A 15,030-nucleotide genomic window follows, 5' to 3' on the forward strand; every position below is an offset into this window, starting at 1 on the left:
AAAAAAATCTTAGTCAAGCAGCAGAGGGCTCAGAGTTCAGGACTTGAGGATATAGCTCAACCGTAGAACATCTGCCTGGCATGCATGAAGTACTGTGTTTGATCCTGCACAAGATATCTACAAATGAGTGTATTGTGAAACTTTTTTTTTTTTTGGTCAGTTGTGGGGCCTAAACTTAGGGCCCTGTCCCTGAGCTTTTTCTTGCTCAAGCACTATACCACTTTGAGCTACCGCACCCCTTCCTGTAAAACTTTAAAATAATGGGCATAATGGGCAAATGCTGATGATGTTTCCTCTGAAAGGAGAGGAAGGGAGGTTCATTCCCTGTGTCCAATGAACAAGGGAGGGCAGGGTAACTTTTGGATCACGAGATGCTTTGCTGAAAACTTTTTAGAACTTTTTTTGGATGGAGAGGAGTGAAAAAACTACCAAGAAGCTATTACTTGAGATGTGCCAATCTCTCTCACCCTTGTAATTAAGGATCAGTTTCAGAGTAAAAGCAGAAAAATCATTAAGACTTCCAGTTAAATCATGCTTGGACCATCTTATTTGTTTTCTTGGCAGTACAGGGGTTTGAACTCTGGGCCTTGCCCTTGCTAGACAGGCACTCTATCATTTGAGTCACACTCTCATTCCCTTTCAGCTTTATTTTTCAAGTAGAGTCTTGTTTTGTTTCATTTTCTCCCAAGGCCACCCAGGACTTTGATCTTCCTACTTATGCCTCTCACTGAAACGATAGGTGTATACCACCACACACCTAAGCTTATTGTGAGGGAGGCAATGTCTCACTGAGTTTTCATCCAGACTTTATTTGAACTTTGACCCTCTTGATCTAGCTAGGATGAGAGAAGCACAAGCCACAGTACCTAAGAACTATCTTACTTTTTGATCAAGAAGGAGCCTCGGTCTGTCATTCACCTCAACATCCCTGTTGATTCACAAGAGAAGAACCAGGTTCCAGAGGGAATGAAAGAGCCTCCCGTGATCATGCCATTTTCCCCTCTAGTCAGACATAGGATAGACCATTAAGTCAGCTGAGGTGGCTCGGCCTTCCAATGGCTTCCTCACCTCCTGGGAATGAAGGTTCTGGAACACAATTGGCCTGTGCACCAGCAGGATGTATCAGGGCTGAAGCTAGCCCACCTGTGTCCTGCTGACATCACAAGCCGAGTGAAGGGACTGGCTGCACTTGAATTGTGACCTCAGGGAGCAAAACTGCAGTGGTCTTTAAGGAGGGGAGCCACCTTGACAGAAAAACCACAACACAGCAGCCACAGGGAAAGGTGAGGAGGTACTCAACCCCCTCCCTCCACCCAGAAGCCTTGATGCACTTGAGGTGGGGCTCAGCAGGTGGATGGGGATCTTTGCTGAATCTGGTGAGTGTGTGTGGGGCAAGATATCGGTGACTGATGATTCCGAGTTCTTTTTTCCTTCCTGGTACAGAGTAGCGAAGTCTCTGGCTCTCCCTGACATGCAGAAGGTTTCACGTAAGTTCTTGAGATCTTTCCTTCCAAGTGTCAAGTAGTGCCTCCTTTCCTTCCTTCCTTCCTTCCTTCCTTCCTTCCTTCCTGCCTGCCTGCCTGCCTGCCTGCCTTCCTTCCTGCCTTTCTTTCTTTCTTGCCTTTCTCTCTCCTTCCTTTTTTCTTTCTTTCCTTCTCTCCCTTTCTCTTTCTTTTCTTTCTTTCTTTCTTTTTTTTTGTGTGTGCCAGTACTAGGGCTTGAACTTAGGGCTTTTTTCACTCAAAACTGGTGCTCTACCACTTGAGCTATAGCTCCACTTCCAGCTTTTTGCTGATTAATAAAAGAGAAGAGCCTCAAGATTTTTCCTGCCTGCACTGGCTTCAAACCTCGATCCCCAGATCTCAGCCTCCCTGAGTAGCTGGGATTATAAAGTGTGAGCCACAGACTCCCCCTCCCATCCCACCCCAATGGGGTGTGTGTGTGTGTGTGTGTGTGTGTGTGTGTGTGTGTGTGTGTGTGTGTGTGTGTGTTCCTCCTCTCTCTCACCCAGAAATGGAGCTGGAACAAGCAAAACAGAATCCCCAGGGTACAGACCCATTCCCTGGATCCCACAGGCAGATAGGTGCAGCACCCTGCCGAACCCCACCAGTCATGGCTTCCTTCAGTCTCCCTTTGCTCTGTCTTTCCAGGGCCAGCCCAGGACCAGGTCCCAGGTCCTCATCTCCCTGGCCAGCCTGAAACACCTTCCCGGGGGCAAGCCATGACAAGCAACAGCAGCAGTCTCCGGATGTTAGAAGACCAAGTCCTGTGTCCCATTTGTCTCGATGTGTTCTGCAACCCAGTCACCACCTCCTGTGGCCACAACTTCTGTATGAGCTGCCTCCAAAGTTTCTGGGATCACCAGGCGGCCATGGGCGAGGCACACGACTGCCCCCAGTGCAGAGAGGGCTTCCCCACCAGGCCCATTCTCTGCAAGAATGTCATCCTAGGGGAGATGGTGGCCTGCTTCACCCAGGCCAAGAGCCAGGCATCGGGGCCCTTGTGGAACCTGGCGGGCCCCCGGGATGTGCCCTGTGACTTTTGCTCCCCGCAGAAGCTGCGGTCCGTCAAGTCTTGCCTGCAGTGCATGGCCTCCCTGTGTGAGAAGCACCTGCGGAGCCACTTCGAAGACCAGATGTTCCAGGACCACCAGCTGCTGGAGCCCGTGTGGGACCTCAAGACGCGCCTGTGCCGCAAGCACCGCAAGCTGCGCCGGCTGTACTGCCGCGCCGAGGGCAGCTGCGTGTGCGGGGCCTGCCTGCTGGAGGAGCACCAGAACGCGGCCGCCGTGGAGGAGGAGCGCTCGCGCAAGCAGGTGGGCGCTGGAGTCCGCTGCCAATCACGCTGGCTGCCGCCGAGGGCGGGGTGGGGGGAAATAGGGCCAGCGCGGGCTGCGACGCGAGGCCCTGCCGAGAAAACGAATATTAATAACAGCAACAATAATGGTGGACAGTGGCAAACACATGAGGTTACGTTAGGTAAGCCCTGCTCTTCTGTCCTCCACTTTCAAATTTTGTATAATGTATTTTTATTGTTTTTGGGGGGTCTTTAGGGTGTGTGTGTGTGTGTGTGTGTGTGTGTGCGCGCACCAGGACTAGGACTTGAAGTCAGGGCCTGGGCACTGTCTTTTAGCTTTTTCACTCAAGCATAGTGCACTACCACTTGAGCCACAGCTCTGCTGGCTAATTGGAAATAAGAGTCTTACATACTTTTGTGCCCACACTAGCTTTGAACTATGATCCTCAGATCTCAGCCTCTTGAGTGGTTAAGATTACAGGCAGGAGCCACTTATATTGCTTTTCTTCCTTTTTTACATTCACTCTTTGTGTGTGTGTGTGTGTGTGTGTGTGTGTGTGTGTGTGTGTGCCAAGCCTGACCTCTGGTTCTGAGTTCTTTGCTCAAGACTAGCACTTTGTCACTTGAGGCACAACTCCCACCTGCCCCTGCACTACCTGACTACCTCAAGTTGTTGAGTCATACCCAGCCCCTTCCCGTGGTGTGAAATCCTGTGGTCCTCGCTGTCAAGAGGAAAGAACCTGAGGCTTCCCAAAAAAGAGGAGGCTCCCAGGGGTTGAGAGGCCAAAAAAGCAGAGGAGCAGATAGGAGGTCGCCATTGTGTTTTGATCTCATTCTTACTGAAGCCAAGCTCTTCTGGGTTTGAACAGATGTGTCTTCCCCGCCTCTCTGGCCCAGGGGATTCTCTGAGTTAAAGGTTTGTCTTTTTCTCTACCCCACCCCACCTGCAGATGGAAGTTCGGAAGGCCCAGGCTAACGTGGAGAACCAGATGTTGATCATTGCTTCCGACAGCCAGAAGCAGCAAGGGCGGGTAGCCTTTCTCACAGTAAGGTCCACCCATTCCCCACCCCCAGAGCCTTGCATTAGGCTAAGGGAGGGGATGATGATGAAGGAGAGAGGGGCAGGTAGACCGACAGGATGCCCAGGCTGGCTCTGGACTATAACAGCAGGGAACAGGAGCTCAATCATGACTCTCTGCACCCACCCCAGAAGCTGGTCCAGACAGTTCGAAATGAGGTCAACATCTGCTTCTCTGACATCATCCATGAGATCAAACAGCTGCAGGTAAAGGTCTTGGATTTTGTGGAGAGAGAGGAGGCTGTCGCCCTGGCGAAGCTAGACAGCTCCATTCAACAGAACCACAGCCGGCTCCTGAAGCTGGAAGGGGACAATGTGTGGCTCCACAGCCTGCTCACCAACCGAAACGATGAGCAGTTCCTACAGGCAAGACCGCTCTCTGCCCTGGGGTCCTTTGCTAACCTCTATCCCCACGTGGGTGAAATCTCTTCCTCTCCAGCCCTGGTCTGGTTGGTTCTGCAAATGGGAGATATGGGTTGAGTATGAGAACTGGCCAGAAGATGGCAGCATTAAAAAAAAAAAAATGTCTGGGGGCTGGGAGTTTAGCCTAGTGGTAGAGTGCTTGCCTAGCATGCACAAAGACCCAGGTTCGATTCCTTGTTACCACATACATAGACAAAAGCCAGAAGTGGTGCTGAGGCCCAAGTGATAGAGCTCTAACCTTGAGAAAGTCCAAGGATAGTGCTCAGGCCCTGAGCTCAAGCCCAGGACTGGCACACACACACACACACACACACACACACACACACACACACACACACACAAAATATATATATATGTATATATGTCTGGGTTCCTCCTAGCAGAGGAACCTTTTTGTCTTTTCTTTCTTTTCATGTGTGTATTGGGGCTTGAACTCAAGGCCTTGTGCACTCTTAGCTTTTTGTCTCAAGGTTGGCACTCTACCACTTGAGCCACGGCTCTGCTCTCTCTGGCTTATTGGTTGGTTAACTGGAGATAAGAATCTCATAGATTTGGGGGCCAGGATTTGGCCTAGTGGTAGAGTACATGCCTAGTATGCATGAAGACCTGGGTTCAATTCCTCAGTACCTCATACATAGAAAAAGCCAGAGTGGTGCTGTGGCTCAAGTGGTAGAGTTCTAGCCTTGAGAAAGCCCAAGGACAGTGCTAAGGCTCTGAGTTCAAGCCCAGGAACTGGCAAAAAAAAATTTCATGGATTTGTCTGCCTGGGCTGGCTTCAAACCACAATAATCAGATTGCAGCCTCCTGAGTAGCTAGGGTTACAGGTGTGAGCCATTGGTGCCCAGCTCAGATCTCCTTTTTTTGGCTGGAGCTTGAATTCTGGGCAAGGGTGTTATCCCTGGATTCCCTTTTGCTCAAGGCTAACACTCTGCCACTTGAGACCACAGTGCTACTTCTAGCTTTTTTATATATAATTAAACTGGAGATAAAAGTCTCACAGATTTTCCTGCTCTGGCTGGCTTCAGCCAAGATCCTCAGATCTCACCCTCCCATGTAGCTAGGATTATAGGTGTGAGCCACGAGCACCCAGTTCAGACCTCCTTTAAAGTGCTTTCAATCCCCTGGACAAATTTCTGCAATCACTGCTCAATTTATCTCCCTCATACCGCTAGACAGATTGGAAGGATGTGGAGTGTCGAATTTGCTAGACAAGTGCTATATTACTTAAGCCACATCCTCAGCCCCTACTGGACCAATTAAGCAATGGTTTTTAGTAATCATTCTAATCATTATGCTCTAAGCCAAGCTGGTGGCAGAATCCTAACCTAAAATATCTAAGTAAGCTGGGTCCCGGTGGTGGTTCACATCTGTAATCCTAACTGAAACTTGAAGATCAAGGTTCCAGGCTAGCCAGGACGGACAAACCCAAAAGACTCTTGATCTCCAATGAACTACAATGAAAAACAAATGGAGCTGTTGCTCAAGTGGTAGAGAATCAGCCTTGACTGGAGAAGCCAAGGAAGAGTGCAGGGCCCTGAGATCAAGCCCCAGTACTGGGGGGCAGGGGAGGAAGCCCACGCAACTAGAAAGAGAGAAGAGAGATGTCCACATTTGAAAATGGGCCTCTGGCATCAGAGGAAATGGTTGAATCTGCCAGCGTGGTGGCTAATGCTGGCACCAATCTTACCCTCCCTGCATGCCAGGAGTTCCCCAGGCTGAAGCACTTTCCTGCGGGCTCAGAGCCCCTGGTGGGGACCAACTGTGAGGAGGCACAGAGCTTCCTGCAGCTGCCAGAGTCCCTGGCCGAGTTCCACACCCAGCTGATGGACATGGGGCTCAGATTCCTCAACCAACTCCTTCAGAAGGGTCAGTGTCTGGTGGCCTGTGGCGGCACCCCTGGGGGTGGGATGCCTGTGTGTACCTTCCTTGGTTGACACAGCCTCCAGGATGCCCCTTCCTCTCTCCAGAAGGCTGCTGGGCTGGAGAGAAGGTGCTCAGCAAAGTCCTCCCATCTCCTCCAGGCATTAAGATGAACTCCTATGAAGTGTTGCCTTCTACTGTGGACAGGAAAGCACTCCTCCAGTGTGAGTGTTCCGAACTCAGTGCGGCCTCAAGGGACAGGGGGTAGGGGAGTGGGGGGGGGGATGTCCCACTGTGCCTTCAGGCCAAGGCCTCCAGGGAAATGCCTGGTTTCCCTTGCCTAACCTCTCCCTCCAGACTGGGGCACCTCAAACAAACTTGGCTGGGCCTAGGACCCTGGTTAGGAGGGGTAGGAGACAGAGTCACCCTACCTGTGTTGCCTCTGCTGTGTCTCTCTTAAGCATCTTGTGTTTTCATTTTAGTCCAACCTGGGGCTTGAACTTGGGGTCTGGGCACTATCCCTGAGCTTTTATGCTTAAGGCTAATACTCTGCCACTTGAGCCGCAGCTCCATTTCAGGCTCTTAGGTGGTTAATTACAGATGAGTCTCACAGATTTTGCTGCCCCAGGGTTGGCTTTGACCTGAGATCCTCAGATCTCAGCCTCCTGAGTAACCAGGATCACAGGTGTGAACCAACTTCTATGCGACTCTCTTTATCTTGTGTTGCATGAAAAGCTCTGTCTTCAGCCCCCTGGGGCTCATCCAAGCTTGGATGAGCTCTGATCATTTCTTCTTCAGCCCCAAGTTTTCCAATGAACCTCTTCTGGTCTGTGGCTTCTCCAAGAGGACGCTGTACCATCTTTGCCGTCCCCTTCTGGGTCACCTCCTCCAAGAGCCCTTCAATCTCCCTCAGTCCCACCCAGACTTCTCCTGAACAACAACAACAAAAAGTGCAAGGAGGGGGAGAGGGGGAGAAGCCCTGGGCATGGGTGAAGCCTGTGCCTGTAATCCTAGCTACTCAGGAGGCTGAGATCTAAGAATCCCAGTTCAAAGCCAGCCAGTGCAGAAAAGTCAGTGACACTTGAGAAAAAAAAGTGAGAGTACAAGTCCCAGTACTGACACCAAACAGGAGAGAAAATTAGGTTCTTGAGGGGGGCGGGGGAAGTTCTTAGTCTCAACCAGTCCCCTCAAGTGGAACAAATCAAGTTGGACGGGGTACCAACACATCCTTTAGGTTGTATCCTCTAAAGTTGGGGGGCTTACCTCTCCTCCACATTTGCCCTGAGGACACTGACCCAGTGGCTCAACCGCAATCCTCCCCCCTCACCACCACCACCTCCTTTTTACACTTTAGGTTACTGCAACCTGAGCTTTGACCCCTCCTCGGCCAGCGACGAGCTGTTCTTGTTCAAGGAGACGCACTCCGTACTGAATCTGGGTGTCGCCCTGGAGCCCTCACCTCCCGGCGACCCCTTACCTGGCTTCAAGCAGTGGCCGCAGGTGCTGTGCTCCCGCGGCCTGTCTGAAGGCCGCCACTACTGGGAGGCCGAGGTATCCAACTCATGGATGTGTCTGGGGGTCACCTACCGCCGCAACCGGGCCCCCAGCCACCCCTGCCACAGCATCTTCTACTTGCTCGGCCGCAACCCCTACTCCTGGTGCCTGGAGTGGGACTCGCTCAAGTTCTCCGTGTGGCACAACAACACACAGACAGTGCTGCAGGGCACCTACCACCGCACCCTCGGCGTGGCCCTGGACTGTGCCGCCGGCTGCCTGTCCTTCTACGGTGTGGCTGGGGGCGTTAGCCTCCTCTACCACTTCCTGGCCTCCTTCCTGGAGCCCCTCTACCCCGCTGTCATGGTCAGCAGCGGCGCTTCCATCACGCTCAAGCAACGCCCCGAGGCCTAGTTATGTCCACCCATTTGCTCTGAGGGCAATCAATAAAGCAGGACTCTAAGATGGACAGACAGGCCAGTGGCCTCCAGAGGGGGAGGTTCCAGCTACGAAAGGCTCAACCCTACCACCCTTCAAGCCAGTCCTTGTCATTCCACACTGGGGGCTTGTCCCCCAAAACCTTAAGGCCTAGTGTCTACGTGCCTTCTCTGTAGTCCTCCCTCCTCAGGAGCTAGACTGAGAGATGGCACTGGGTCTTGTTTAAATTCTGGTTTCATCCAGGAGGGCTGAGGACCTCAGGCCAATCTCAGCCCCAAGACCACTGGGCTGAGACCCTAGGGCCATAGTAAGGTCCAGGGCTGCTGACCCCACGTCTCCCACCATCCGTGCTCCCGTCCTGCAGGGCTGCGGATGCCTTGCTAGTTGATTAAACCATGCCCCGACAGGAAGTTCCATCCCCATCCTGGCCTCCACCACCTGATTTGCCCAGCCAAGCGTGTGGAAGTCTGTGGAGATTGTGTCCCTGCCTTGACTGAGGTCTCGTCCCAGTACCCCAGTGGGGAACGCCTCCTCATTTCCAGTCTCAGCCAGCCATAGTTCTTGTGGGTACAAAACAAGGGCTCTCAGGAAAGTTAATGATCCACTCAAGAGGAAATTATGCAAGTGGTGGGAGAGACTACCCTTAGAGCTCACCAGACCACACCCCACAGAGTGTTCCAGAACTACTGCTTGGCCCAGCCTGTTTCGGGAGAAATGATTTTCTCCTTGAGGAGTTTCATTTTGGAGTGGACAGGCAGAGCCTTGAGGTATACCTTGTGCTCCAAAAGTCTCCTGGAGATGGAGGGGTGCGGCTCCTTTGGTTCTTCAGAGCCAGCCTGCCTGTGACCTCATGGTAACACAGAATCTTCACTCAGCTCCAGATCCTGTCACTCTGTGTGTGTGTGTGTGTGCCCATGTGTGAGTACTAGGACTTGAACTCAGGGTCTTGCGCTCTTATGTGCCTTTTTTGCTGGTGCCCTACCAATTGAGCCCCAACTTCACTTTGGACCTTTTGCTGATGAATTGAGAAGAGTCTTCTTGAATTCGTCTGCCTGGGCTGGCTTTGAACCTCGAGTGTCACATCTCTGCCTCCTGAATAGCTAGGATTTCAGATGTGACCTCCTGGTGCTTCACACTGGTGCTGTGGCTTTCATTCCACCACAGTCTTAGTAATCCTAGTGACTGAGGACAACAAGGAGTGATAGGATGAGATAACGTTTACTCCTTAATGCCTCAATCTTGCTGCCTCACCTCCATTTTTATTTTTCCTGGCTGGAATGGGAAGTCAGAGGAGGGCTAAATGTCCTTCATGGCTGGGCTGAGGTCAAGCAATGCTAAGGAGGCAAAAGCAGGACCCAACCAGACAGCAGCATCACATGGGTCTCAGGCTTTCTCCACCAGGGAGCCAATAAGGAGGGGGCTTCCTCCACTGGCTGAGATATGTGATGGATAGTGGCCTCTCCTGGAACACAAATCAGGGGTGTTTTAGTCCCTTAATCATTCCTTACTGAGGCGGGGGTGGGGGTGGAGCCACTAGAAGTTCACTGGCATAGCCCTGGGGATTCTCAGACTAGCAAATCAAAATGACCAAGGCTCTTTGGTCCTGGTTCGGCAAAAACCTTAGAAGACAAAATATCGTAGAAGGGTAGAACTCATGCTTGAGGAGGTGGAAATGCTAATTTGTCCTCACTGGACCATTGCACATTACACAGGTACTGGTTTGAGGATGTAGCTCAGTGGCAAAGTGCTTTACCAAGGCTGCATAAGGTCCTAGGAGGGTAAGTAGGCAGGTATAGGATGGATGGATGATAGGTGACAGAGCAAATGAATGATTATGCAACAGGAAGACTCAGAATAGTCAGGTCAGCAGTGTTCTAGGAAAATCCATATCAGTAAACCCTACTCTCTCCTCTCCACTGCACTGTGGAAGAAAGGTCAGGGTGGAGACTCTTCTTGGAATGCCCTCTGCACCCTCATAACCTACTTTTACTACTAAGCAAAAGTTTTGTGGGGCTTTTAAACTCACAGGCATGAGCAGGGTAAAAACGCTACCACTGGGCTGTACCTCTAGCCCATTAGTAAGTTTCTTTAAAAAAAAAAAAAAGTACTAGGAAGCCAGGCACTGGTGGTTCCGCCTGTAATCCTAGCTACTCAGGAGAAGTGTGGTTCAAAGCCAGCCCAGGTAGGAAAGTCTATGAGACTCTCACCTGCAATTAACCATCAGAAAACCTGAAGTGGCACTGTGGCTCATAATGGTAGGAGGCTAACCTCCAGGAAAACAACAAAAAAAAGGAACAGTGGCCCAGACCTGGAGTTCAAGCTCCATGACTGATGTGGGGGGGGGGGGGAAAGAAGGAGAAAGGAAGGAAGGACAGACTAGGTTTAAACATACTTGATTCCTGCCTCCTCTATTTTCTAATATATGCCTTTTGTCTTTTGCTCAAGATTATATATATATATTTTTTTCCTGGTAGGGAAGGGGTGATGGTTGTTTTAAAATAAGGTTTCTCACCGTATCCCAGTCAAGTCTCTTAGCTTTGGACCCACCTGCATCAGTCTTGTGAGTGCTTGGATTACAGGTGTGTGTCACCATGCCCAGCCCTCTAACATGATTGAAAGGCTATAAATGAATGTTTCTGAGGATGGTTTTCTCTTAAAAAGTTCAAGCTGGGCATACGCACATGCATACATGGACATACACATGTATGCGCACACACACATTGAAACCCTGTTGCAAAAACTAAAAGTTTTTATTTCTGTATTCCTCATTAAAAAAATGACACATATATTATGTGAGTTGCTGTGTTTTGTCTTTAGATTTTTTCTTTCTTTCTTGACTGATAGTACTGAAGTTTGAACTCAGGACCCTGATCTTGCTAGGCAGGAGTTCTATCATTTGAGCTATGCCCCAGTCCTAAAGAGGTTTGTTTTTTTTTTAATTTAATTTATTTTTTGTCAGTCCTGGGCCTTGGACTCAGGGCCTGAGCATTGCCCTTGGGCTTTCTCAAAGCTACAGCTCTACCACTGGAGCCACAGAACCACTTCTGGTGTTTTGTATGTATGTAGTACTGAGGAATCAAACCCTGGTCTTCATGCATGCTAGACAAGCACTCTACCCACTAGGCCACACTCCCGACCCCCTAAAGAGGTATTTTTAAAAAAATAGGCTTTGAATTTATGCCCAGGCCAGCCTGGGCCATGTTGCTCCAATTTACACATCCGGTATAGTTGAAATGCTAGTTTACTGGTGGAATGCACTCCTCCAGTCCTCTCTACCCCTCTGGCCTTTACCATGTCATCCCCTCTATATGCATGGAGCATCTTTCCACACCCATCCCTGGCCTAGCTTGCTCCAGCTCCACTCTCCCCACACCAGGTGTGGTTGCCCCCTCTCCACAGACACAACTCCCAACCCATTGGGTTCTATGCATGATTTACGACTTAGGTTGGGCTGAGTGTTGCATCTCTATGTCTACAGTACTTGACACACAGTAGGTAACTTCGTAAGAATTGACTGAAGGAACCCTCCACGCCCCCATCCCCTGCCAAAAAAAAAAAAAAAAAGCTCCTTTCCCTGGTCAGATAAGCCTGAATGTGGGTAGCTCAAATAAAGAGCTCCTCCAGTAGAGTGCTAACCTCGAGCTGAAGAGCTCAGGGACAACACCTAGGTTCAGACTTCAAGCCCCACAACCAACCCCCCCAAAAAAGAGCTCCTCTATCCACTTCCTTCCCCTATTGTGCCAGCCCTGTCCTCCTCCTAAAACTCTGCGTGCCCACATCAATGTGAGAGCAAAGAACTCACCTGTCCCTGCTCTGTTTCCATTTCTACCTCCCCTGCAGCCCAATATCTTTCCTGGCTGAGGTCCTGTGGCAGGTATGGGAGGGAAGGGACGCATGCTTGCTGGTACTAGGGCTTAAACTTAAGGCTTTGAGCTCTCACTTGACCTGGAGATAAGAATCTCTTGGATTTCTCTTCTGGGGCTGGCCTTGAATCAAGATCCTCCATTCTCAGCCTCCTGAGTAGTATCTGACACTAATAAGCTTTTGTTTTCCTTTTTCTCCATTTCTAGCTCCTGCTAGAGGAGTCACTTTCATGGCCTATTTGAAGAGGCCACAGGGATTTAGTGGCTGGATGAAGAAAAAGTACCAGGAACCCCAAATACCCTGCAATTCTCAGAAGTCACTCTCCAAATGCCCAGAGCACCTTTGTAAGTAAAAGGCACATGCAAATGTCACCATGTGAAGATGTCAAATCACATCCGTTTGGTTGCTCTCCTTGGCCAAAATAAATAATAAAGTGGCAGAAGCCTAAGAGCACAGGTAAAACAATTTCTGGTTCCTTGCCAAGCAGTTCTGGAAATTGTGCTGTCGATATAGCTACCAACTTCCCGCCTGGGAGAGGATGAGTTTGAAGCATCTATTTTGCTTGCTTGTTTGTTTGAAAGAAAGTGTCACTATGCAGCCCAAGCTGGCCTCAGATTACAGTCCTCCTCCCTCAACTTCCTGAGTGCTGGGATTGTAAGTGAGAACCACTGTACTTACTGGCAATTCCCGAGGTTTTATGATTTTTGAGCAGGTGCTTTCCTCTTGCTTTCAGCACATGTCGTCCTCCTCTGTGGGAACTTACAAACTGCTTTTGCTGAAAAGCATTGATTCCTTACTTGGGTCCATGAATTAGCTACTGTCTGCCTTTGGGACTCTCCCAGGAGAGCAGGAAGAGGAAGAGGAGGCTGCACCTCCATTCCAGACTCTGGGTTCCCTGCCCCTGAAGTCCTGCTTTAGAGCAAAGGCTCATACTTGTGACCGTAATCAGGTCCAAAGATGTAGGGAAAGGATTCCGAGGCCCGTGTTATCGAATGGCTCCTGCCTGCCTTCGGGCTCCTCCATCATCTAAAGTCATTCACTGGGGCAGGCACTGGTGATCCTAGCTATGTAGGAGGCTGAGATCTGAGGATCAGTGTTTGAAGCTAGCCTGGGGAAGGAAAATTGTGGGACTCATATCTTCAATTAACACCAAAAAGTGGGGGTAGGGCTTAAGTGGTACAGCACCAGACTTGAGCAAAAAAATAAAAAAATAAAAATAAAAATAGGGGCCGGGAGTTTGGCCTAGTGGTAGAGTGCTTGCCTAGCATGCATGAAGACCCGGGTTCGATTCCTTGGTACCACATACATAGAAAAAAGCCGGAAGTGGTGCTGAGGTTCAAGTGGTGGAGCTCTAGCCTTGAGAAAGTCCAAGGACAGTGCTGAGGCCCTGAGCCCAAGCCCAGGACTGGCAAAAAAAAAATAGCAAAGGTACAATGTCTAGATGCTGAAGTTCAAGCCCCAACACACACACACACACACACACACACACACAAAAAAAAAAAAAAAACATCATTGAAAGTTTCTCCTTCTAATGAAGGAGAAATACCTGCAGCTGGTATTACTGATTTCACATGGGGAGGGGGAACTGGGAGGTCTGAGATGAGCAGATCACATGACCTGGACTCCCGACTACCCCTATCTCTCCATCAACACCTCATATACACAGGAGATGGGGGGGAAAGGAGGGAGGGTGACCTCTTCCTTCACTCTGTCTCCTCCTTGTCCCAAATGCTCATCAGGCATTTATACTCATGAATTACAGTTCCTAGTCCAAGGGAAGAACACACCCCTGCTCGGGCAGAGAAGAGGTCATTCTCCAAGCCTCTCACTTCTCTGAATTTTCTGGAATAGGTGAGTCACATTATAATGATCTTTTGGACTCAGCTAGATAGAGGCTGGGGTGGGAACCTAAACAAATCACTGCTCCCCTGCACCAACAGAAGGAGGCAGAAAGAGTGGGGGTGAGGACAAACAAAGGAAGGAACCCCCTCCCATGTGATGTGAAAGCCACTATTAGGGGAATAAGAGGGACGGGGGTCTAGCCCAGCCTGGAGCGGGGGTCAGGACCAGCTTCCTAGGAATGCTGCAAGGGCTAAATTGTGAAGGACCAATTAGACTTCACTGCTTAAGAATTCCAGAATTACAGCAACTGAATTTCTGAGAAAGAGGGGCCGGGTGAGAGGGGCTGTGGGAGGGGCAAGAAGACACCAATCAATACAACTGTTAGAGTGGGAGGGGCACTATCCCAGGGAAAGCCAAGTCACTGGGGATGCTGGGTGGCAATGTTTCCAAAAGAAGGCAAGGTATGTCCTGAGACCTTGAAAGCAAGGTTCCTTGTGAGCAAAGACAGCGAAGGTCAACAAGGTTACACGATTCATTTGTCCTGGAAGTCACTAGCTTCCTGGTCCCAGAACCAGGAGTCTCCTGAGACCTAGAAAGGAAGCTTTCCTTGAAAGCTTCAGGGAAAGTTAGGTACAAAGCAAAGGCCACAGAAAGCCAGGGAAAAAGCCTCAGGCTCACGTCTGAAATCCTAGCTACTCAGAAAGCTAAGATCTGAGGACTACAGTGCAAAGTTAGCCAGGGTAGGGAAGTCAGTGAGACTTTTTATCTCCAATTAACCACCAAAAAACTGGAAGTGGTGCTGTGGCTCAAAGTGGTACGTACACACTAGCCTTGAGCAAAAGAGCTGAGGGACAATACCCAGGCCTTGAGTTCAAGCTCCATGACCAAAAACTAAAACAAAACACAATTCATAATCCTAGCTACTAAGGAAGCTGAGATTTGAGGATTACAGTTCAATGCCAACCTGGGCAGAAAAATCCATGAGACACTTATTTCCAATGAGCCACCAAAAAAAAAAAAAAAAAACATACCAAGACATGTGAGTATCAATGTATGTGAATTAATGCACCTTCTATCTGGCAAATATCATGTAACCCTTTTATTAATTACAATAAAAATAAATAAATAAAAAACAAAGTAGAGAGTTTCATGCATGCTAGGCAAGCACTGCACCACTAGGCCAACTCCTGGCCCCCAGGTGTTTGTGTGTTTGTTTGTTTTTATTAGTATGACTG

The 15,030-nt window shown here is 49.7% G+C and overlaps 1 protein-coding gene across 1 annotated transcript; it reads left to right on the plus strand.

Moving 5' to 3' along the window:
* The first annotated feature begins 819 nt into the window (after positions 1-819).
* LOC150051389 (E3 ubiquitin-protein ligase TRIM65-like) lies at positions 820-8,120 on the plus strand. The gene is made up of 8 exons (XM_090350254.1): positions 820-1,336; positions 1,444-1,487; positions 2,151-2,815; positions 3,747-3,842; positions 4,007-4,240; positions 6,001-6,163; positions 6,319-6,381; positions 7,512-8,120. Exons 1-8 carry the CDS (start codon positions 1,326-1,328, stop codon positions 8,063-8,065), a joined length of 1,830 nt encoding a protein of 609 aa, XP_090206380.1. The 5' UTR covers positions 820-1,325; the 3' UTR covers positions 8,066-8,120.
* Positions 8,121-15,030: the final 6,910 nt, after the last annotated feature.

This window comes from Megascapheus bottae, chromosome 17 (genome assembly GCF_031878675.1).
Source record: "Megascapheus bottae isolate mThoBot1 chromosome 17, mThoBot2.hap1, whole genome shotgun sequence".
Classification (NCBI taxonomy): Eukaryota; Metazoa; Chordata; class Mammalia; order Rodentia; family Geomyidae; genus Megascapheus; species Megascapheus bottae.

What these genes read in the sequence shown, in the direction of transcription:
- LOC150051389 (XM_090350254.1), top strand. An exon ending in AGGAGCGCTCGCGCAAGCAG is followed by an intron (nt 2,816 to 3,746) that starts GTGGGCGCTGGA and finishes CCCCACCTGCAG; the next exon opens with ATGGAAGTTCGGAAGGCCCA. An exon ending in ACGATGAGCAGTTCCTACAG is followed by an intron (nt 4,241 to 6,000) that starts GCAAGACCGCTC and finishes CCTGCATGCCAG; the next exon opens with GAGTTCCCCAGGCTGAAGCA.